The sequence below is a fragment of the Microcebus murinus genome, chromosome 18 (genome assembly GCF_040939455.1).
Source record: "Microcebus murinus isolate Inina chromosome 18, M.murinus_Inina_mat1.0, whole genome shotgun sequence".
NCBI classification, from domain to species: Eukaryota; Metazoa; Chordata; class Mammalia; order Primates; family Cheirogaleidae; genus Microcebus; species Microcebus murinus.
Window position 1 is genome coordinate 16,220,504 of NC_134121.1, and position 22,842 is coordinate 16,243,345.

Below are 22,842 nucleotides of genomic sequence, written 5' to 3' on the forward strand. Positions count from 1 at the left end.
TCTGGAGGGACCTCAGAGATCTCCGGCCCCACGTTTCACAGGTGGGCACACAGAGTTTCAGAGAGGTCTGGACAGAAAGCACAGAAGGTAGAGGTTTGTCCTCGTTCCTTTTATTATACGCCCCCCCCCATGGCTTTCCACGGACCTTGTGTTCAGACAGAGCCAGGCAGGCCTTGGGAGCTGGGGCCGAGGCTCCCACCCCAACCCGAGGTAGCAGAGTAAGGGTTCTTGGCTAGAAGGGCCGTCCTGGCTAGACACACTTGGGGAGAAGCATCTCCCCAGGGAGGTGACATAGCACAGACCATGCGTGTGTCGGTGCCGGGTGTGTAGGTGTGTTCAGATGGCTGTGTTTGTAGGTCCCACGCTGTTCAGATACACCGTGTGGACGGACAGCTGTGTGCACGTGGGTGGTGTATACGTTAGCTTGTGTGCATGAGACACCATGTGACATGTGGGCATACTACACACACGCTGGGGGAGTTTGAGACCCTGCTCAATGCCTGCACCTGCCAGGTGGCACAGGCCCAGGGCTAAGTCTGGCACCCAATCAGGAGCGTGCAATCAGAAAGCTCTAGGTCAGCAGTTCTTAAACGTGGGTCCCAAAATGGCCTGGGGAGTTTGCTGTCCATGCAGATCATGTGGCCAGCGCTGTAGCTTCTGGTTCAAGGGGTCTAGGGTGGGCCCAGGGTCTGCATTGTCAATTAACTCCCCAGGGAAACCTGAGGCCAGGAAGAGACAGGGCTGTCCAACGGGAGCTTCTGTGATGGTGAAAATGTTCTGTGCCATCCAGTGTGGCAGCCACTAGCCACATGTGTCTACTGAGCAGTTGAAATGTGGCTAGTTCAACCGAGGAACTAAATTTTTTATTTGATTCCATTTTATTTAATTTAAATTTAAATGGTCACCTGTGGCTAGTGGCTGCCACACTGGAGAGCACAGATCTAGGGAAATCGAGGCAGTGGATGGACAATGAGGTCCCAGAGAGAGAAGCACAAAGCCAGGGTACAGGTGTGTGAGAGGGACCCTTCCCAACCAGGAGTGCCTGAGACTGGGGGCGTGTGGTTGGAGTCAGAGCCCAGAATCACACAGGTCTCTCCTGGTGTCCACTCTGACTGCCAGCAAACTGGTGTCTGCCTGGCTGAGAGGGACACCCCGCTGGGGCCCAGCCCAAAGCCTCGCCCTCCATCCAGCCAGGAGCCAGGGCCGGAGGGTCAGGATGTCTTCATGTTCTCCTGCAGGCCCAGGGTGGAGCTGGTGGCCGCATGGTCACGCCCGCCCTGTGTATGCATTGAGGAGGGGTGGAAGTCAGCCCTGGGGAAGCAGCTGACCGCCCCAAAACAGACCCCTGGGCCTGGGGCCTTTGAAGGACCCACTCAGGAAGCTCTCTTACCACCCCTGGCCCCATGTCCTCTGCGTATTTGAACTTCTTCTGCTTGTAGTAGTGCCTCTTGGGCAGGATGTGGAGCAACAGCAGGTCACAGAGAACCGTAGCCTGGGGGTGGGGAGAGGCGGAGGTACAGCGTGGGAATCCGGGGGTGGCTACAGAGCCCTCCGCGTCCCAGCTCAGTCCCGGTTGACGGCTGGCCCTGGAGTGGCCCTGGCTGAAGCTGCCTTTCTCCAGACCTCAGTTTCCTGGTGGGGGAAGGAGGCACCACAGGACCCTCAGGGATCCAAGACAGCCCCACCCCAGCTCTGCCGGGCCCCAGCTCTGGGCCTGAGCTTTCTTAGGTACACCACGGGTCTTGAGTGATGGGCTGGGCAACTTCTGGCTCAATAATGATCGAAAGTTAGGGTTAAGTTTTAGGGTGAGGGGCTTGCTGCTACTGAGAGGCAGAAGAAGAGGGGCTGACCTCAGCACAGTGACCCAGTGACCCCAATACTTACCACCCCAAAAATGCCAATCCCAGAGCCAATGGTGGTCATCGTAGGGATGATATCAAACTTCCCAGCCTGGGAGGACCCAGGGAGGAGAGAAAGGTCACAGTCAGAAGGGGCCAGGCTGGAAAAGGCCAAGCCTGGGACAAGGGGCTTCCCAACCCCTTGGCCGTGAACTCTCCCCACCGTCTGCTGCAGGGTCGTGACACTACACGGGGAACTAGCTGCCAGACAGGAGACCTGGGTTTTGACCTTGGCTTTGCCTCCCCAGACCCAGAGAGATTGTTGGGGAGGCACAGTCACAGGCTGCAAAGCCCAGTCCTCAACATCCCCAAGCCCCATCTGTCACTGGAAGGAACCCATCTATCGTCCGTAACTACAGGCACCCGAAGACACTCACAGGGACCGAGAATATATCTCAGCTGCCAACCCCTTCACGCTGGGTACTCACCTTGCCATCCACCAGGATGTCAAAGCGAATCCCAAACACTTTGAAGAGGTGACGGTAGTTGGTCCTGTTCTCCATGAAGTGCCTGGCAAACCTTGGAGGAGGGAGGAGGTGGCAGGAGGCTGATGGGCAACTGTCTCGGGCCTGGCGTTCTCAGAGCATCAGGGTTTTGGGAGCCCTGAGAGGTCGTGAAGGCAGCCCCATCCCAACCCCGGCGGGCTCCCAGCAATGCCGTGCTCAACTCTAGCCCCAGCCCCAGATGTCAGCAGTTTCCCCAGCCAGCCCCGGCCAGGGGGGCCTCGAGGGGACTGAGACCCAGGGCCAGGGGGTTCAGGACTCCGGGGTCTTGCTCCCTGCTGGCCTCCTGCGTGTTCAGCCAGCAGCATGGGAGCTTCCCTCTGGGGACACCTGCTCAGCCCCACGGGGTTTGAGAGTAGAAAATCCCACAGGAGCGCAAAGAAGGATGCGCTGGCAGGCACCTGAAGTTGAAGCCTCGAGACAGATTTTTCTCCTCGTACAGCCCGTGGAATTCGTAGATGGGTTTGCAGTGTCGCACGTGCCAGTCCAGGTCACAGTGCCAGTCGATGGTGATGCCAACCACTCCACCCTACCAGGAACATGGGCATTTACGATCTGGGATTTTAGGATCAAGAACCTCCTGTCTTACACCTGCTACCAGCACGCTCTCAAAAAGGGAACACTTTTGTTTGAAAAAAGACACTGAAACACTGTTCTGGGGCAGAGGGCCTGCCACCCTCTCTGCCACCCTCACCACCCACCCATCACACTCCGCACTCCAGCTCTCTGACCATTTCTAGAACACAAATTCTTCCTACCTCAGGGCCTTTGCACATGCTGTTCCCCTAGTTTCCCACAATCCTGGCTCTTTCTCATCCTTCCCTGCCCACCACTCCTAATCTAAAATATGTTCTTATTATTCCCTCCTGTTGTGGGAAGAACTGTGTGTTTTCTTTCGGAACATTTGTCGCTTTGTAATCGACCATATGTTTACTTTGTCTGATTATGTATTAATCCATCCCCTCCAGGACTGTAAGGTCTAGGAGGACAGAGCTGTCTGTCTCATATGTCACTGGCTCCTGAGTTCCTAGCACAAGTGACAGCGTGGGAGGTAAGCAAACAGTTGTTGAATGAGAGAGAGAGAGTCTGTGAAAACGTGGATTGGGAAGGGACCCCTTGAGGAAGCGAAGCTGCTCTGGGCAGGGCAAGCAACAAGATGGGTGGGGGAGGGCTGAGCAACAAGAGAAGAGTTGGGGGGCAAAGAGGGGGGCAGAGAAAGGGGCAGGGAGCTGGGCAACCTGGTGCGAGGCTGGTACTGAGAAATTTCCAGTGGGAGATAGCAGGAGATATTTAGGAACAGGGGTGGGGGATGGGGAGGTGTCTAGCATGCAGCTTTTAGGTCATACGTGTTGCTACGGTGTAAACCCTTCCAGGGGGCAGCCAACTGAAGCCGTGAGACGAATCTGGCCACGTCCATTGTCCACAGATGGTCCGTGGCTGCTTCTGCCCCCTGCGACAGCTGACGTGGGTAGTTGGCACAGGACCATGCCGCCTGCAGAGCTGACAATATTTACTGTCTGGCCCTTGAAAGAAAATGTTTGCTGACCTCTGCTATAGACCAATGTGTTGTGAGTGGGTTTTGTTTTGGGGAACATCACAGAAAAAAGACTGATCTCCATCCCAGGATAGGCAATTGCAAGAGCAGGGATGATAAGGAGCTCGTGGGATCAGGTACGTAGGGTTGCCACGTGCTAGGCAGTACGGAAGTGCAGTCACAGCTATGAACTCACTCGACCCTCCGGACAGCCCCAAGAGACTGGTGCCATTATTGTCCTCACTGGACAGGTGCAAAAGCTCAGACACGCTGAAGTTAAGAGACTCGTCTGAGGCCAAGCTGCTTGTTGGGGCAGAGCCGGGATTTGAACCCAGCCAGCCAGGTCTGTGCTCATGAGAAGGTACTGCTTCTCTCGGAAGCCCAGGTGACTGTGAGGCTCTTGGGATTTCTCAGGGCCAAGGGCCATGGGATTCAAGTTGCTTCTATCTAATATTTTTTAAGTAGCAGGATGTCGGCAAACAAGAAGGCGCCAATGCCTGCCCACGTGCATTCAACCTGGGCACCTCCCCTGTGCCAGGTCTACTCCAGGCCCCACTGAAGACACAGATCTGACCCTCCAGGAGCCCCAGCGTCAGGCGACAGACTGCACATATACTCAGCCCACACCACAGAGGCTTGGGAGGATTAACCGGGCCTGGAAAGCCTTATTATTAATATGATCCCGGGACCCAGAGCCCCCCTCACTTGCCTGGCACCATCCCCCATACCTTCTCAGCCAGGGTGCTAAAATCCTGGCCCGACTCTTGCACCACATAGCCAAGCTTAAAGACAGGGCACAGAGGGTGCAGGGTCTTGTGATAGAGGCAGGTCTTCATGTAGGCAGCGTCCACCTCCTCCACCAGGTTTCGCCTATGGGGACGGAGGACGTTGGCAGCAGCAATGTGAGGGCTGGGAGGGTGGCCACCACGCCCCCAAGCTCTGGGTCCAGCATGCCCCTCAGCAGCCCACCCCCAGGGGCCTGGCCCAGGTTTCTGCCTCCAGAGCAAAACCAGCAAGAATCAGGGGGGGCCAGAGACAGTTGCCACCAGCTGGAGCCGCCTCGGGAAGCCGCCTGCATTTCTGCCCACATTTCCCACGAACCTGTTGACCCTGAAGCGTGGAAAGCTGATGCTGTTCTTGATGAAGAGAGTGAAGTTCTCGGCCTCTCGCAGAAGGGCAGGGCTGGAGGAGACCACACTCACTGGCCGCCCCTCCCCGGGAGGCCCCCTGCGTGCCCCACGCAGAGCTTGGCACGGTGGGGGAGGGGTGACAGCATGCAGAGTCTTCCTGCAGCCTGGGTCAGTGGGGGGCGGGGGTGCTGTAATGCTGAACTCACAAGCCCCAGACCAGGGGACAGGGGGAAGCTTGGTCTGGGCTGCTCGGATAGGGTGAGGGTGGGGTCAGGGAAAGGGGAGACAGATCCTTCCCCCCCCTGTCTGGACTGGGGACCCTGTTCCCGGCCCCCTGAAAGGACTGGGTGTTACCGAGGGACAGTGTCATCCACTTCCACGGGGCACCAGCCAAAGATCTCACATGTCTGCACAGTGTCATTGAAAGCCACACACTTGCCCGTGCGGATGCCTGGAATGAGGGAGAAAGCCCTAGGAGCTCCCCGAAAGCCAGGGGTGCAGAGGAGGCCCCCCAGTCCCCTCTTCCAGGAGCCCCCAGTGATGGACAACCCAAGAGAGGGAGCCCGAGGACAGAAATGCGACTGGGTTGGGGTAAGGCAGGCCAAGCCAGGCGGCAGGGGGAGAGAGCCAAGGGACTAGGGAGTCCCCCAGTGAAGGACCAACTTGGCAGGAGGGGTGTGGCGAGAGGCAGGCCAGCACCGAGACAGGCAGTAGGACAGCAGGCCCTGGGGCTGAGGGGGCTACGGAGGGGTCAGGAGGCCGACCTTACCTTGGGCCTTCCTTTCTGCCTTCCCAGGGTTGCAGCCACTGTCATCCCTGCACAGGCCCCCCTCCGGGTGCTGGGGGAGGGGAGAGCTGCTGGCCCCAGGCCCCTTGGGTGGGGTCCTGAGAAGAGCCTCCCCCCACCCCCAGGGCCCTAGGGAAGGCATGGGGCAGTCTCAGGCCTCTTTGGGGTGACCCCTGCTCACAGCCTCCTTCCCCCCAGTTCGCCCCCACACTGCTCTGCCACGGACCCTTCTGGGCTCATGCCCAGCTACCCATTGCCAATGTCAGCTGGCGGACAGTGGGGACTTGGGGCGTGGGGGAGGGGCACTAGGACGCAGCCTCTTGCTTGGCACCCAGCTGGGAGGGGAGGCTCAGCCCTGCCGTGGCTGACGGTTACTTTGTGTGCATCTGTGTCTGAGGTTCCACCATCTCGACCCCCGCGGGGAGCCTATCTGGCTTCACCTCCAATGCCCACGGGGACCTCCTCTCCATGTCATTTTCCCCTTTGGGTCCAAGCAGGCGGGGTGGGCAGAAGTCCTCACCTCTGCACAGTGGCCTTGAACCTGATATGGCGTCACAATGAAGTTGGTCATGACCACGAAGGAGCTGTCCCCCTGGAAGTGAGGGGCAGGGGGAGGGTGGGGCAGGGCTGGGAGCTGGAGAACAGCCTGAGAACCCACACACTGCCCCAGCAGGCCCCTAGTGCCCACCCACCCAACATCCAGCAGCCTCTGCACCCCACGATGTCAAAGTGGGGTGACATTACCAGGCCGCTTCTGCCCCTCCCTCACGGTTAGGGAAACCGAGGTCCGGAGAGAGAGAGGAGCTGGACTGGTCCCACAGGGAGGTGGGATACAGCCCCAGCCAGCTCTGAGCCAGGCCCTGCGAATGGAAGGTGCATCCCCGAGCTGGCTCACCTGGGTGGGAAAGACGTAGTCAGTGACGTCCCAGACCTGCGGGCCGAGGCCGGGGAGCTGGGTCACCGCCAGGCCCTTGAGCTTCACAGATACACTGCTGATGAGGCCACTCGACGTCTGGTAGCCCTTCTCGTAGACAAACACCCACCTGGGGGACAGGGGCCACGGGGAGTTGTGGTTGTGGCACCAGCTGGACGTGTCATGGACTTACCCTGGCTGTCCCTGGTTCATGTCTGAGCCCTGTCTGCCCCTAAAGCTCCAAAGTCTTGGGCAGGAGGCAGGACAGCTTCTCCTGCGCCCCCTGCCGGCCTGTGCCTGAAGTCCCACCATTCTTTTCACTGTGAACATACCAGTTCCCAGGGAGGAGACCTACTGAAGAAGGACACTTTCACATCCTTTTCAGCCAGCAAAGTTTGCTGGGACCTGGAGGCCAAGTCTCTTGAACCCCAATCCTTCTTCCCAGGAAGCTCCTTCCTTCCTGAGGTTCTTCCACCAAGCAGAGCATGCTGGCCGAGAGTTCAACCTTTGCTGCCCAGCAGCCTCGATCTGAAACCCAGGTCTCCTACTCACGGGCTGTGTGATTTGGCGTAAGCTAGTAAATCCCCCCGTGCCTCAGTTTTCTCGTCTATAAAATGGGAATAATAATGGTACTGTGGTGGTGGTTAAATGAGTTCATGCATGTGAAAACACTTAGAAAGGGGACTGGCACACAGTAAGTGCTGTATACACATTAGTTGTTATTATTATCCAAGCCATGCTGGGATCCTCTGAGAAGGGGGACAGGAAGGGAAACAGAGGGAGGAAGTGGCCCTCTGAAGGGCTTGCCGCATCTAGCCCCCCAGGTGAGGCCCCTGTGGGAGTGGCTTGGGCTAGAGGTCTCCTAGCTTCTTGGGAACTTCTGGCCTTCCCTTCCCAGCATTCAGAATTCCTGCTCCTTTGAGTTCTCCACTTCCAGTCTGGAAGGTTCGGTGGGGTTAACTTCTCTCCTAGCCCGAGAGGTGGGCAGATGGCCAAGGCTTGCCAATCAATATTCCATTCCCCTGGTGACAGTGATGCGTCTAAGGCTGGGCACATGACCTAGGGAGTTTCAGCAACGAGGCCAGGGTTTTTCTGGGAATCACTGGGAAAGAAACATCCTCTCTGCCAGGTGGCTAAGCAGGGCAGCTGCAAGACTAAAACCGTGGTTAGTCATTTTGCTGCCTCATGGAGACAGCAAGCCTGAGAAAGAAGCCCACCTAGAGAAAAGCCACAGCAGGAGATGGAGAGGGGCAGACTCCTGACAATGTTGTTTGAGCACCCGGGTCCAGCCATGCCTGAAGCGTCATTGAAAATCCACTTCTGCGCTTTTCAGTTACGTAAGCCTATAAATTCCCTTCCTTTATTTAAGCCAGTTTGCGTTTGGTTTCTGTTGCTTACAAATGAAAGTCCCAGATAATATCTCTCTCCAGGGTGTGATCCTCTTTCCTTCAGGAACCGTTCTTCATGGAGATTTAAGGTGTGTGTGTGTGTGTGTGTGTGTGTGTGTGGTGCACATTGAGGTGGGTGGTTGTATACGTCTAGGGCATATCTTTGAGTACACCTGTGGGCAGATGTGTCATGCCCCCTCTACCCCTAACCCTACCCCAAGCTCACCTGTCCAAGCAGAGCTCCAAGCCATGCACTCCTCTCTCCTGTACCCCAGGGCTCAGGTCTGGTAACAGAATTCTCCAGGCCTCATAGATCCAGAGTCACCACTGGCTCTCCAGGGCTGTCCCCCTGCCCCAGGCCCCAGGGAGGCAGCCTACCAATGTCCTCCTCTCCCCTCCCACAGTCTCCTCTTCTCCGAGCCCCTCTCTCACCCTGGCGCTAGAGCCAAGCCACACACTCCCCGAGCCTAGGCATGGTCACCGCTGTCCCCTGCAGGTCCCAGATAGCAACAGGTGAGGCGTGATAAAGGTCCTTGATTCTCAGTGTCCTGAGCCTGCCGTGCTGCCTCCAGCCCTATCAGGGAGAGTGGGGGCATCACCCATCCCCCACACTCCTTAGGTCCCTTCTTCCAGGAAGGCCTCTGGCTCTGTGCCCAAGCTTGAGGGAGCTGTTGCAAGGACCGGGGCGGGGGGTGGGGGGGGGAGCTGCTCCCTATTCTGAACCCCTCTGCAGGTGACACCACTTCCCTCCCTCTTGGCACCCCTACCTCCAACATCCTAGCGGCATTTCTCTCTGGGCGGTACCAACTCATAACATAGTTGAGGAAACTGAGGCATGGGGGAGTGTCCCTCCCAAGAGTCGGAGGCCAGGCAGGGAGCAGACCCTGGGCTTGAGGTCATCAGGACTCTGCCCACTTCCGCTGAGCAGCACTGGCTTCGATGTTCTCCCAGGAGCCAGGGCGCAGAGGGCGAGCAGAGCCACACTGAGCCTGCGTGCGGGGGCTGATGCAATGTTTGCAGGCTGTGTCTGCCCCTGGGGCTGCCGGTCTTGAGGGTCAAAGGGAAAAGCCCAGTCTGGCATTGATGACCTCAGTTCTGGTAATAATATTAATAGAATGACTATGGTGCCAGGCCCACTCCTCCACAGCCATGCCTTGTGACCTGGCCTTGTCACCACTCGGGAAGGCCACCAAGGGGCCCTGATGTCAAAGACACTGGCATCTTCAAAAGCCGCTCCTCTTCCAGAAATAATCTTTCCCAGGCTTTCCGCCTGGTCCTCAGCAACACCCTGTCCTGGGACTCTTTTCCTATGGCCCTTCCTGGAAGAAGGGAGGGGTCAAGGGTCAGGTACGAGCCCTGCCGCTCCCCAGCTGTGTGGCTTCAGGGTACAGACTAAACTTCTCTGAGCCTTGGTTTTCTCAGTAAAACAGAGGTGAAGGCACCTACCTCAAAGATGCTGCTCACTCAATAAATATTTAGGAAGGCCCTACTATGTACTCAGTCCTGGGCCCAGGGAGACAAAAGCATCTAGTTCACTGGGGGAAGTTTCTATACGTTCTCTTTAAGAAAATTAGCATAGTGCATGGCATGCAATAGGCACACACTGACTAAAACTTCCTATTTTCACAGTCTCTGGTCTTCCTACACTAATTCCTCTTTCAATGTCCATCTGCTCCGAGTCACCTGGCTTCCACTCATGGCCTAGGCAGAGCCCCTAGTGAGCTGTCATAATGATACCCAGATTTCTGCATCCCCAGATTTCTAGCTCCAGATCTGCACTCCCCCCTGAGATTCAAGTCCTCACGTTCATTTAGTCATTCAACAAATATGTATTTATCAAGTCTCTGTTATGTGCCAAGCACTGGTCTGGACACTAAAAATACAGAAGTGAACAAACAAAATCTTGCACTCAAGGAACTTATACAGATGCTCCTCAGATTACAAAGGGGCTACATCCCAATAAACCCATTGTAAGGCAAAAGTGCATTTAATACCCCAATGAACCGGCCTCAAAGTCAAAAAATTGTAAGTCAAACCATCACAAGTCCAGATGCCCCTCAACTTATGATCAAACCCATCACAATGTCAAAAAATCATAAGTTGAACCATGCAAGTCTGGAACCATCTGTATATAAATGTCTACATCTCCAACTGGACTGAGATGTCTCACAGGTACCTCAAGCTCAACTGGACCCTTTCCGAAACAGTCCTGCAATGCTTCAAAGAGTTAAACATGGCATTCCATTTGACACAGCAATTCCATTCCTAGGTATATATATCCAAGAGAAATAAAAACTTATGAACTTATGTACACACAAAAACTTGTACACAAATATTCATGGCATCATTAATCATAAGAGCCAAAAAGTAGAAACAACCCAAACATACATCAACTGATGAATGGATAAACAAAATGTGATCTATTCATACAATGGAATCTTATTTAACTATAAAAATTAATGAAGGTGTAGTGGGTCATGCATGTAATCACAGCACTTTGGGAGGCCAAATCAGGAGCATTGCTTGAGGCAAGAAGTTTGAGACCAGCCTGGACAATGTATCAAGATCCCATCTCTAAAAATTTTTTTTTTTTTAATTATCTGGGCATGGTGGCACTCGCCTGTAGTCCTAGCTATTCAGGAGGCTGAGGCAAGAGCATTGCTTGAGCCTAGGAGTTCCAGGTTTCAATGAGCTATGATCATGCCACTGCACTTCAGCCTGGGTGACAGAGCAAGATCTTGTCTCTTAAAAAAAAAAAAAAAGTAATGAAGACTGATACAGGTTACAACCAACCAACATGGACGAACCTTGAACACATTACAGTAAGTGAAAGAAGCAAGACACAAAATATCACATATTGTATGATTCTATTTGTATGAAATTTCTAGAATGAGCAAAGTAGGCAGTGAAGAGGAGAAATGGGGGAAGGGAGTGATTGCTAAGTGGTATGGGGTTTGTTTTTGGAATGATGAAAATGTTTTGGAATTACTTGCACAGCTATCTAATGTGATGGTTGCACAACTTTGTGAATATACTAAAAACCAGAGCATTGTATTTTTTAACCATTTCAGTACAGCAGTCACTGGCCGCGAAACCTTGCCCACAGCCGGCACTCATAGTCCACACGATAGTTTGTGCTGTGCATTGACAACAAATCCGTTTTGCTCTTGTGTGATGAGGAAAGCTTGAAAGCACTGAAAGCTTGTTTTACTTTACAGGCAGCTTTACTTGTAATGTAAATCAGAATAGGTAACATATACATGTATGTTTTCATTACGTTATTTTTATTTATTTATTTTTTTGAGGCAGAGTCTCACTTTGTTGCCCAGGCTAGAGTGAGTGCCATGGCATCAGCCTAGCTCACAGCAACTTCAATCCGCTGGGCTCAAGGGATCCTACTGCCTCAGCCTCCCAAGTAGCTAGGACTACAGGCATGTGCTACCATGCCCGGCTAATTTTTTTGTATATATATTTTTAGTTGGTCAATTAATTTCTTTCTATTTTTAGTGGAGACGGGGTCTTGCTCAGGCTGGTTTTGAACTCCTGACCTCGAGCAATCCACCTGCCTTGGCCTCTCAGAGTGCTAGGATTACAGGCGAGAGCCACCACGCCCGGCACTCATTATGTTATTTTTAAATGTTCACAATTTTATTTATTTATTTATTATTGAGACAGAGTCTTGCTTTGTTGTCCAGGCTAGAGTGAGTGCCGTGGCGTCAGCCTAACTCACAGCAACCTCAAACTCCTGGGCTCAAGCAATCCTGCTGCCTCAGCCTCACAAGTAGCTGGGACTACAAACATGTGCCACCATGCCCGGCTAATTTTTTCTATATATATCAGTTGGCCAATTAATTTCTTTCTATTTATGGTAGAGACGGGGTCTCGCTCTTGCTCAAGCTGGTTTCGAACTCCTAACCTCGAGCAATCCACCCGCCTCGGCCTCCCAGAGTGCTAGGATTACAGGCATGAGCCACCACGCCTGGCCAATTTTATTTTGATAAATGAAAAATTAGAAAAGTCATATCATGGCTGTCAGCTAAAGTCGATGCTCGGCTGTGCGAGTTCATCTGTGGCTATGGACTATAGTTGACGCTAGTACCAAAGTGGTTAAAAAGGGAGATTGTTATGGTGGATGAAATCTATCTCAACACAGAGTGCTAACCACTATACAAACAGAAATTCAACTGGACCAACCTAAACTCCTCTCCTCTTAGAACTTGCTCCTCCTGTGTCCTTGTCATGGAGGATGGTGCTATCCCTACCCTGTCGCCTAAGCTCAACACCTGGGCATCATCCTCATGGCCACCTTTCCCAGCAACGCCATGTTCTTTGGGTCCCTCAGTCCTTCCTGTCCTCTGTCTGGGCTTTCATCAAAGGACCCAGAGGGGCTGGGTGTGGGGAGGCTGAGAATGGGGGGAGCTGGGGCAGGTGCTGGGGGGCAGCTCTGCCGTAGGGCTGGGAGGACACATCAGGTGGCTGCAGGGGCACAGGGACCACAGGCAAGAGTTGACCTGATGGGGCGCAGGCTGTCAGGCAGCAGCAGCCTTGGGGAGGGGCAAAACTGGACTCCAGGCCTGGGAGGGATCTGAGCTTACAGCTGGGGCCCGCACTAAGGGCTCAGAGGTTAATAAACAGGTAACCCGCAGACAAGTCAAGCCAACAATGTGTGCTTTTAAATTCTTTGAATGAGTCGCCAACCTCTAAAAATCGAGAGGTTTCTTTCATGCATAAATTGCAATTTCCCACTTCGCTCAAGAAGTCAGAAACTCTGGCCGTGCTGGGTGCATGTCCCCCCATGGCAATGACGGACAGAAGCTAAGCAGTGGCCACCCCAGGTGTGGGGCCTGCAGGATGATGACATCTGTCCTCCACGCTCACTGCCGCTGCCCTGGGTACAGCCTCACCCTGTGCCTCTTCACAGGGTCCTGCACCCCAGCCCCTGCCCGCCCCAGCCCCTCTCCTGTAGCCGTCCTCCACGGCTCCCCACCGCCGGCAGGAGAAAGCCCATGCTCCTCAGCCATGGCCCTGCTCAGCCCTCCACATCCTCTCCCTTGGGCTCCTTTTACGCTCCCTTGAGCGTGGTCCTTAAGACTCTTTTTCTAGGACCTTGGTTCACGCCCTTCTCCTCCACAGGAAGGCTGGACCAGGAAGGGGCCCGCGCCAGGCTCCTCCAATCAGGGCATTCCATTTCCTCGGCCACAATGATTGGGTCTAGCCTGGGCACATGACCCGACCCCAGCCAATAGGAGTTGGGCTGGAGCTCTGGCAGGACCTCTGGAGGAGGCGTCTTGTGCCATGGGGTTGGCTCTGCTGGCGGCCATTTCGCCACTATGAACCTAGAGAACCTGCCTGAGAATGAAGCCTCCACAGAGGACAGTAGAGCAAGAAGAGGAGCCAGATCCTGGGCAGCTTCCTTTGAGAACCCAGACTGGACCAGCCTGCATTCCTCATCTCCCCTTAGACCTTCCTCCTCCTGTGCCCTCGTCCTGGGGGGTCCGGCCAGGCCTGAAGCCCACACCGATTTCCCAGATAAACCTCTCGGTGCCCCGGACGCCTCCTTTAAATCCTGTTTGACCGGGCTTCTGACACAGGAACTCATCCTCAGCTCTGCCCTCTCCCTCCGCCCACCTGTGTCCTGCCTCTGTCCCCCTGGTGTGTTTCTCCCAGCAATCATTTATATTTATCCTTGTCCCTGACTGATGAGCTCCATGGTCCACTTGGAGATCTCAGAACGTGTGATTTGAAGAGCTCTGTGTGGAGGCGCGGGGGGTGAGGGGGACAGAGGTGAGGCGAAGCCCAGCAGGGCCAGGGGGGAAAGCTGAGAGCACATCTTGCCTACCTTGCCTACAGCCCTAGGCCTTGAGTCATGGCTGGTTCTACCATCATGTCACCGCCTACAGGAAGGCTTCCTAGGTCCCTCTCCCCAGGCAACATTCGCAAATCCCTTTGGGGACCCTCCCGTGTGCTGCAGCCAGACCACCCCTCTCCTCTCCCAGCCTGAGCCCCCCAGGCAGGAAAATGTCTGATCACACCTCTAGCACGGGCCTGCTGGCTCATGGATGACAGCACACTGCCTGCACACCTCCAGGGACAGAGAGCTCATCACCTTCTAGGGGACAGCTTAAATGGAGCCAAAAGAGCATCATCTCCTAGCATCTCAGGCCCATGCGCTCCCTGCACTTGCACTTCCTGGAAGAGGACAACCACAGAGACCACAGCCTCAGCTTCCCTCTTCAGAGTCTGGCTGTGTTCTTGGCATCCCAGCTGCTCTGCCTCTGCCTCAGTAACTCTCCACCTCTAGGTCTCAGGCCCTCTCTCCCTTCATCTGAGTCATTGTGCTCCAGTGTCCGTCCCTCTGTCCAGTTCTGTCTCCGTGTCTACCCATCCCCCACCTGGGCTTTGTCGTATCTCTGGGGCCCCGGGGATCTGGCTGTCCTTCTCTGTCCCTCCTCTGTCCCCCTGCAATGCCCACAGGACCAGACATGCAGACATCTGGGAAAGGAGAGGGAACTTAAGCAGAGCTCTCTGCAGGAAAAAGCAAACCGCCACACTGAGTGCAATATCTTTAGAGAGGTCGCTGCGATCCCTGACCTGTGGAAGAACAGTTGGGAAATTGAGGCCTGAGATGCCAAGACCGAGTCCAAGCTGGGTCGGGATTTGATGTGCAGTTGCGGGCTCCCAGCTGAGGGATCAGTGCAGCCCCGGGCAGCAGCCAGACGGGGGCACCAGAGCCATCAGAAGCCACAGCCCAGGCATGAGCAGGACGCCTGGGCTTGAGGTACAGTAGGGGCTCCATGCCGTCCCACTCTGCTGTGTGACTCAGGCAGGTCAGTACCCCTCTCTGGGAATGCTTCCTTTCCAGGATATCAAGGCTGACTTTGGAGCCATACAGATGCAGCTGGGTTCACATCCTGGTTAGCCTCTCTCTTACTAGCTGAGCCTCTCTCTTACCCACTACAGCACTGTGCCTCTGAGCCCCGCTGAGAAGAGCCACATCCATCTGGAAACAGACTGTCTCGGGAGGAAAGAAGGGGAAGAGAGAGGTAGTGAGGTCCCCGTCAGTGCAAGTATGTATTCAGGGCTGGATGGCAGTTTGGGGCATATGCTGCAGCTGGTGGGGTGGGATGTGGACTGTCCCTTCCACTCTGACAGTCTGTGACCAACACACAAGAGGCCCTGATACTGCTCTCAGCTGCTGATCTGAAAGCAGAAATAGGGAGCCGTGGAGGTCAGAGTGAGGACAATGTACTCCCACCCTCTATGGGGGAGGGGCAGGCTGGGCCTGAGTGGGTCACCTCTCTCTTGCCTGGAGGATCAGGAGTGAAGCTAATGGTGGGCTTTCAGGCCTGCCCTGTGCCTGGCATCCCATTATGAGGGCCCATTAGAAAGGTTCCCCAGAACCGTTGAGTTGGTGGGAAAAGGGAGAGCCAAGCAGAGGCCCGGGGTTCAGGAGGCCTCACCTCTAACCCTGGATTTGCTGCTGACTTGCCATGAACCTGGAAACCGCCCTGCTCCTCTCTGCGTCTCATTTTCCCTCACAAGCTCAACTGACATTGCAGATGTCAAATTGGTTTGTGAACAGGAGGGAGGCTGAGTCCTGGCCCTGGCTCCACTTGACCAGCTCTGAGGCCTTGGAGGCTGGGTGGGGCAGCAGGAAGGCTCTTTGGCATGCCAGAAGTTCTGGGGGGACCACTCTTTGGGCCCCTGGTCAGCCTGCTCTGGGCTCCATTTAGCAGTCCTGGTTTGGAACCACAGCAAAGATGGGGACTTGGAGACCAGAGGGGCACAGACCTCAGAATTGCTCAGCAAACTCTGGGTGGGGCTGCCAGGCACCCCTAGGCCCCCAGCAGGGGCTGAGCTCCCTTCAGTGGCCCTGGGGCCTCCAGGAGCCCTTTGCAGAGTCACTGTGAGTGAACGTGATGCACCACACACAGGGGACATGCACCAGGCACCCAGCACCTCAGCACAGGCAGGCCTGGACACAGCCACATACACACATAAGGGCACACACATGTGGGCAACCAGGCCCAGGGACACACCACTGGGCACATACCCAGACACTTGAGGGCATGTGCATGGACACAGAGCTCTGGGTGGGGCACATGTGCATCCACGTAACACACACATGCCAACACAGCACACTCACGTGTGCAAGCCCCTGCCAGGGCCAGCCAGACTGATTTCAGGAAAATGGCCTTTGCATGGTCCCCAGGACAGCCAGACTTCAGGAGTCCCACCCTGCTTCTGACCCTACACTCCTAGCAGGGAGTGAGACAGCTCCAGAGATGCCCAGAAAGGAAGGATTTGTCATTCTAGGATCAGAAGTGACCTCCATCCTCTGCCTAACATGCTGCCATTATAAGGCACCAGGTGTTCAGAATTTGAGTATTTCTCTGCTCCAGGGGACTCAGACACCCCACAATGTCCCTAATTTAGGTAGGGCAGGTGGCAGGAGAGTCTGTTCTCTCTGGCCTGTAAAAGGGGATGTGGCCTCTGTCTCTTGGTAGCAGCCTGGTTTGGCAGGAGGTCACAGGTGGAACTCAGTGGCTGTGGTTCGTGGGGCCCTGGTCTCAAAGGCCTGTGACCGCTTGAAGGAGCCATTAACACTGAGCCGATTCCTCAGAACCCACAGGACCTGAGGCAGGGCTTCCTTCCCTCCTGCCTGAGTGTTCCCATCTGTTCCATCGGTGAGTTAGCAGGGTTTTCTAGTCCTTTCTAGTAGCACGGAAGCTTGTCGGGAAGGCCTACTGATGGATGGAAGGAAAGAGGGGGCCCTTGGTGTGGCGGGGGGCACCCCAGAGCCTGGGGGTTTGGCGCAGGCTGGGGGCTGTGCAAGAGGGCGGCAGGAGGGGCCCAGACTCACCCGATAATGTAGACCAGAACCACGAGCTGGATCAGTCGGAAGACAACGCCCACCTTCTTGTTGCGCACGAGCACCATTCGGGGAGTGTCGTACTCGAAGAAGAAGGCAGCCAGCTCGTCCTGGAGCCGCCGCGCCATGGTGGGCCCGGCTGGGGCTCAGATCTGAGCCCCCTGTGTGGCCTCCGCTCTCAGGGTGAGCGGGGCACCAATACCCACGTTGACAGCGGAGCTCCTGGGGGCTTCCCGGCCCCTTAGGAAGAGCAGGGCAGGGCAGATGGGGCCAGAGGGCAGCAGTTCAAGGTCAGCTGGAGGACTTGGGTTGGGAAAGAGTATCCCTGGGTGGTCAGAGCAGCTCTTGGCCCCTGGAAGGCAATAGACTGCAGGCCAGCCGAGCCTGTGGACAAATAAATTCCCAAAGATAGACAGGGGCGGGGCCGGTGGGGCCACCCAGGCCCAGCCCCACTGCCCCTCCTGGCTCCGCTTGGGCCCTGCTAAGCCTCCGGAAACAGGAGCTGTTGGCAGGAAACCACCAGCCACCCACCACAGGGGCAAAGATAAAGCTATCAGTCCCCCCCCCCATGCCATCCCGCACCCCAAACCTGGCAGAACGGAGCTCTGGCCAGGGCCTAGGGGAAGCTGGAGTGGCCTCAGGCTGGAGCCCACCGTCCAAAGCCAGACACCCATCCATATCTCCACACGTCGCCCTCTACCAACACCCCCCTCCCAGGGTTGGCAGTCAGTCCCTGGGGGTCTACAGGGAGTAGGGCAGAGAGGAAGGAGGGCCACTTGCAATCCTGCTACCTGACACTTCCTGAGTGGGATCCCACCCCCGTCCTTTTAGACCTGCAGTCCCCAAACACCAGGCCGTGGCCCAGTACCGGTCTGTGGCCTATTAGGAAACAGACCATGTTCACCGCCTGAGCTCCACACACCCACCATGACACCCATGCCCCCCACCCCTGATCCATGGAAAAATTATCTTTCGTGAAACCAGTTCTTGGTGCTAAAAAGGTTGGGGACTGCTACTGTAGACCACCTTCCATCCACCCGTCCCTCTGGGTCCAAGCCTGGCCTGTGCCCGATGGACCTCAGCGCTGGGCTGACATCCTTCCCAACCATCAGGGAGGGAGAGGGGGCAGGCACACACACAAGGCATGTGCCACATCTGTCACACCTTGCTGTTGGGGGCCCCAAGACCCAGCAGGGAAAGCCTGGCCTCGGCTGCCCCTGGCTCTGCTACTCGCTGGCTGTGGGGCGTGGGTGAGTCCCCTGCCTTCCCCGGCCAGCAGCCGCCTCTGTCCAGCGGGGACGATAAGGGCACTTTCCTCGTAGGTCGAGGCCCCTAGGGGACGGGGCCAACAACAGGGGGACAGAGAACTGAGGCCACTATTGAGTGTGGGGTGCAGCCCCTATCCTCCCCTGGGAGGGATGGGGGGGTCCTGCGTTAGCTCTCTGGGGCCAGAGGCCTCCCCGTCCCCCCTTGTTTTGCAGATGAAGAAACTGGAGCCCAGAGAGGAGAAATGAGTTGCCCAAGCTCACCCAGGCGGCACTGGAGGTTCCGGCTGAAGCAGGGCCCCACCTCCCGCAGTTGGTGGAGGCGCCCCACCCTGGGGCTGATAAGGAGCCTTCTTCCTGGCCAGTAGCTGGCAATCGCCTGGGCAGGGAGCCAGGCCCGGGCTGAGAATCCCAGCACAGTCTGAATGGAGCTGCTCCCCCGACAGCAAGGGGTCCCCACGGAGGGCAGGCACAGAACCCCCTCCTAGCACCCAGGCCAGTCCCTCCTCCTCAGAGAGATGAGCCGCTGCCGCCGCACCCCACGCAGGGCTTCTGCCGGCCCAGCGAGAGAGGGAGGGAGAAGCTCACCCCCGGGCTTTTCTAAGGGAAAATCCAGAGATGTTGGGAGCCAGAGCTGTGGTGGCCGGGTCCCTTTGGCGCCTGATCTTGACCCCAGACAAAAGGACCAGTCCCTTTCCCAGCTGCCCCTGCGGCAGTTAGACTAGGTGGTTCCAGGACACGAGCTGCTTAGGATGGGGAGTGCGGTGGGTGCTGAGCGTGTCTGAGCCATTTTGGGGTCCCTGTGCACCCACCTTTCTCCCTGACACGCACACTGCATGCTGTGTGCTGGGGGGTGGCAGACCCGCCATGAGGGAGGAGGGAAACGAGGGAGGGAGGAAGGAAGTCAGGCAGTCCTTCTCCAATCCATGTCCCTTTCACACCACCGTCTCCTTTGAGGAGCCAGGTTGTGGACGGGCAGATCAACTGACGGGCAGGCAGACTCGCCAGGAGCACACGCATGTGCTTCTGCTACAGCCTGGGCACTGGCTCTGGCCCTCCAGAAAGCAGACTGGCTTGGAGGACATCTCATTTGGGGATATTGTCACATCCAAAGTGCACCCCAATGACCCAAATTCATTTTCCTGCTAATAATTCTGTGAGAGCGAGTCAGCCAGCTGATGGGGTCAGCGTTTCATTCATTGGTTCTAAAATGCGTGATCCGAGGCCTGTGCTCTCCCATCTTCGGCCCCAGCTGCGGCATCCTCAGGGCCAGACACCTGTCTGTTCTAGGCATTGTGGGGGTGGGGGTGGGGGAGGCAGCAGGGCGGAGGTCAGAGTTCCACACACTGGAGTTCAGCAGGGTTTTCTTCACAACAGCCCTGTGAGGTAGGTACTAGAGTCCCCATTTTACAGATAAGAAAACTGAGGCCCTGGAAGTTGAGTATCAAGGTCACACACAAGTCATTCCCATGTCTGCTGGCAGCTGGGAAGGAGGCTCCCCAAAGTCTGGGGCCTTGGCCCCAAGCCCTCTCGAAGACTCCAGCACTTGAAATCCGCCAGTCCTGCCTTATAAGCCCAAAGGCCGGGTGGCCGGCTTGGATACTGGGCAGGGCCTTGTAGGGAGACAAAGCCCTGCTGCCAAGTGCTCGGCCCCAAGACAGCCTCCCCAGCCTGGCTAAATTTAGCTGTGAGCGTGGAGGGGGCCGGTGCCCGTCATGGAGCCACTGCCCAGGCCTGGAGGCCAGCTCGAGCCCTCCAGGGAGTGGGCACGGGCTCCAACAGGTCTCCAGAGCCACTCAGGGGCCCAGGGTGCAGGCCCACACTCAGTCCAAGCCCCCACACCTTCTAGGCCTGCCTCAGTGTCCCGGGGACTCCCCCAATGCCACACAGCCCCTCAGATGCCGCCTGGAACAGAGGAGGCTGAGGGAGGGCAGTGGCTTCCTATGGGGAACCCTGGGGCTGCAGCAGTGGCCCCCGGGCTTGGCTTCTCCCCAAGGCTCGGATCTTGCAAGAGTCTAAAGTGCCTCATCCTCCTGGTCCTCCCCCCGTTGTCTGGGCCACTTCCCCTCAGTCCCCAGCCTCTTGCTGCCCTGGATCAAGAGCACTCCTGGGGTGGCCAAGGCCCTTCCCCTCACACACTGAGCACTCGCTCTGGAGGTGCTGTCTCCTCCCCAGTGTCCTGTCCCGATGGTGCTGGCACCTCTATACCCACTGGCAGCCACATGCCCACCCGCTGCCTCTCTGGCTCCTGCCTTTTTTTTCCTTTTAAATCAAACTGTATTGAGGTGTAACACATACAATAAAATGCACCCACTCAGGCACACAGTTTGATGAGCTTTGACAAATGCTCAAAGCCATCCCCCAAATGCATCACCCTAGAACGTTCCCTCCTGCCTCTTTGTGGTCTATCTTCCTCCACCCCCAGGCCTGGGCAATCACTGATCTGCTTTGTTGCTACTGATCAGTTCTCTAGAACGGCAAGTGGAACCACTCAGCGGGAGCTGTGCTCTGTGTCGGGATTCTCTCACCCTGCCCGATGGTTTTAAGCAGGCATCCTCAAACCATGGCCCTGCAGGCCACATGCAACCCGCCAAGGACATTTATCTGGCTTGCCCAGTGTTTTTGCCACCGCTGCCTGTCCTGCTTAGCAGCCGACTCGTCCTGGGCCCACAGTGCGCATGTGTGGAATGTACGCCACACTCTCCAACGGCCCTCTAATGGCCTGAGGGACAGTGAACTGGCCCCCTGTTTAAGAAGTTTGAGGACTCCTGGTTTTAAGTATCATCCATGTGACTGCCTACATGGGTAGCTCGCTCCTTCTTATCAAGGGGAATTGTGTTGTGCGGACATAACACGGTTTGTTTGTCCTTCATCTGCTGAGGGATATCTGGGGCCTGTAACGGATCAAGCCGCTGTGGACACTCAGGCGCAGGCCTTCGTGCGCACAGTCGCTTTCTCCTCGCTGCCTCTGCCATTCCATTCCCTGACCCTTCCAGCCCCGACCTGGTCCCTCCCACATCGGTGAGGGGACGGGGGTCTGGGGAGCACAGAGCCCTGGTCTCTGGCGGGGCAGGGGCCCCATGGGCATTTTGGCAGCTGCAGTGAGAAGTGTGCCGGGGCCTGCCCGGGAATTCCCTCCTGGGCGAGCAGCTGTGAGGTGAGGCGACCTCTGTTTACCTTGGCCGCCCGCGCCGGCCTGCGGACGCCATGCTGTGGGCCGGACAGAGCTGGGCTGCGCAGGCCCGGGTGGGGCTGGAGGCGACACCGCAGGGAAGGCCAGAGACTCACATGCCTGCCCCCGGCCCATCTTAGCTCCACACTCCGCCGGGAGACCACCATGTGGCACACCAGACCTTCAGAGGGACCCGGGCGAGGCACAGCCGCTTCTGGGCCTTGGGCGCCTCATCTGTAAAATGGAGCCATAGCCCCTGCTTGGCCCATCTCACAGGGCTGGTTGAAACCTGGGATGGGAGGTGTATGAAAGGGTTCTGTGTGGTCTGAAAGGTCTTACAGAGGGAGCCTGTGGAAGGTTGAATCCTTCTGCCCACGCGCTGCTGCTGTGAGCTGCGTTCAAGCCCTGACCCCCACCCCCAAAGAATCGTGGGCATTCCCTAGGGGCCTTCCTCCTCTGTCTCAGCTGGCTTCATGGACCTGTAACCTGTGCGGCCGCACCAGGCCTGTGCTCAGAGCGGCTCTGTGCTTGGGTTAATGTTCTGCAGTTGCTGTGATCCAGGGGTCCAGGTGTTCATTTTGCAATGGGCCCTGCAAACCATGTAGTCAGTCCTGCCGCTAGTCCTGTGGGCAGGCCTGAGTCTCCTTCCTAGGACAGATGGGTAGAGGATTAGACGCCAGACTTCCTGAAATCTTCCCTCCAGCTGAGGGAAATGAGGGACACAGGGGATGTGGCTACTCCCTTCCCAGAGCCCCTGTTCCCAGGCAGGTAGGGCCACCTGGGTGCCTTGGTTCTCTCGAAGAGGCCCCTGGGCATTGTGACCAGAGTGAAGCCATGGGGAGGTGGGAGGTGGCCTTGAGCTGGGCTTGGAAGGGCCAGAGGTGGGTGGGATCCTGGGGTTCGGGGAGGGGAGGGAAACAGCAAGAGAGAAACCTCAGGGAGAGCTGAAAGGACCTACAGAACAGCCAGGCTGGGCCCTCTTTGGGGTGCAAGGGGCCCTTGAGATTCAGGGTCTAGGACCAGCCCTGCCCAGGCCCCATCACGGACCCCTCCCAGCCTTGGTTTCCTCGCTGGTGACATGCAAGTCATAAAGTGCAGAAAAGGCCTTTGAACGTGCACACCAACTTTCAGAGCTGTCCATGTGCGGGGCAAGTGACCGAGGCTGGTGAAGGCCCCCTGCCCTGCACCTGCCGCTCAGGCGAGGCTATGGAAACGCCAGAGCCTCTTCAGAGTCCTGTCTTGGAGGCCAAGAGGATGATCCTCTTGAGGTGGGAGCCCCAGACCTTCCCCCAGGATTTCCTGGGGTGGGGGTGGGGCAGGTGGCAGCTAGATGCCTAGTGGGCAGAGATGTGGGAACACACACACCAGGAACATACGCTG

At 56.6% G+C, this 22,842-nt stretch overlaps 1 protein-coding gene across 1 annotated transcript; it reads right to left on the reverse strand.

Moving 5' to 3' along the window:
* Positions 1 to 859: 859 nt before the first annotated feature.
* On the reverse strand, positions 860 to 18,642 carry P2RX1 (purinergic receptor P2X 1). Its single transcript, XM_075994223.1, has 13 exons — positions 18,555 to 18,642; positions 17,017 to 17,409; positions 6,748 to 6,895; positions 6,373 to 6,444; positions 5,835 to 5,904; positions 5,420 to 5,516; positions 5,037 to 5,117; positions 4,664 to 4,805; positions 2,803 to 2,930; positions 2,327 to 2,417; positions 1,885 to 1,950; positions 1,391 to 1,492; positions 860 to 1,277 (listed from the first exon to the last, which is right to left on the reverse strand). The coding sequence occupies exons 2-13, from the start codon at positions 17,151 to 17,153 to the stop codon at positions 1,212 to 1,214; spliced, it is 1,200 nt and encodes a 399-aa protein (XP_075850338.1). The 5' UTR covers positions 17,154 to 17,409; positions 18,555 to 18,642; the 3' UTR covers positions 860 to 1,211.
* Positions 18,643 to 22,842: the final 4,200 nt, after the last annotated feature.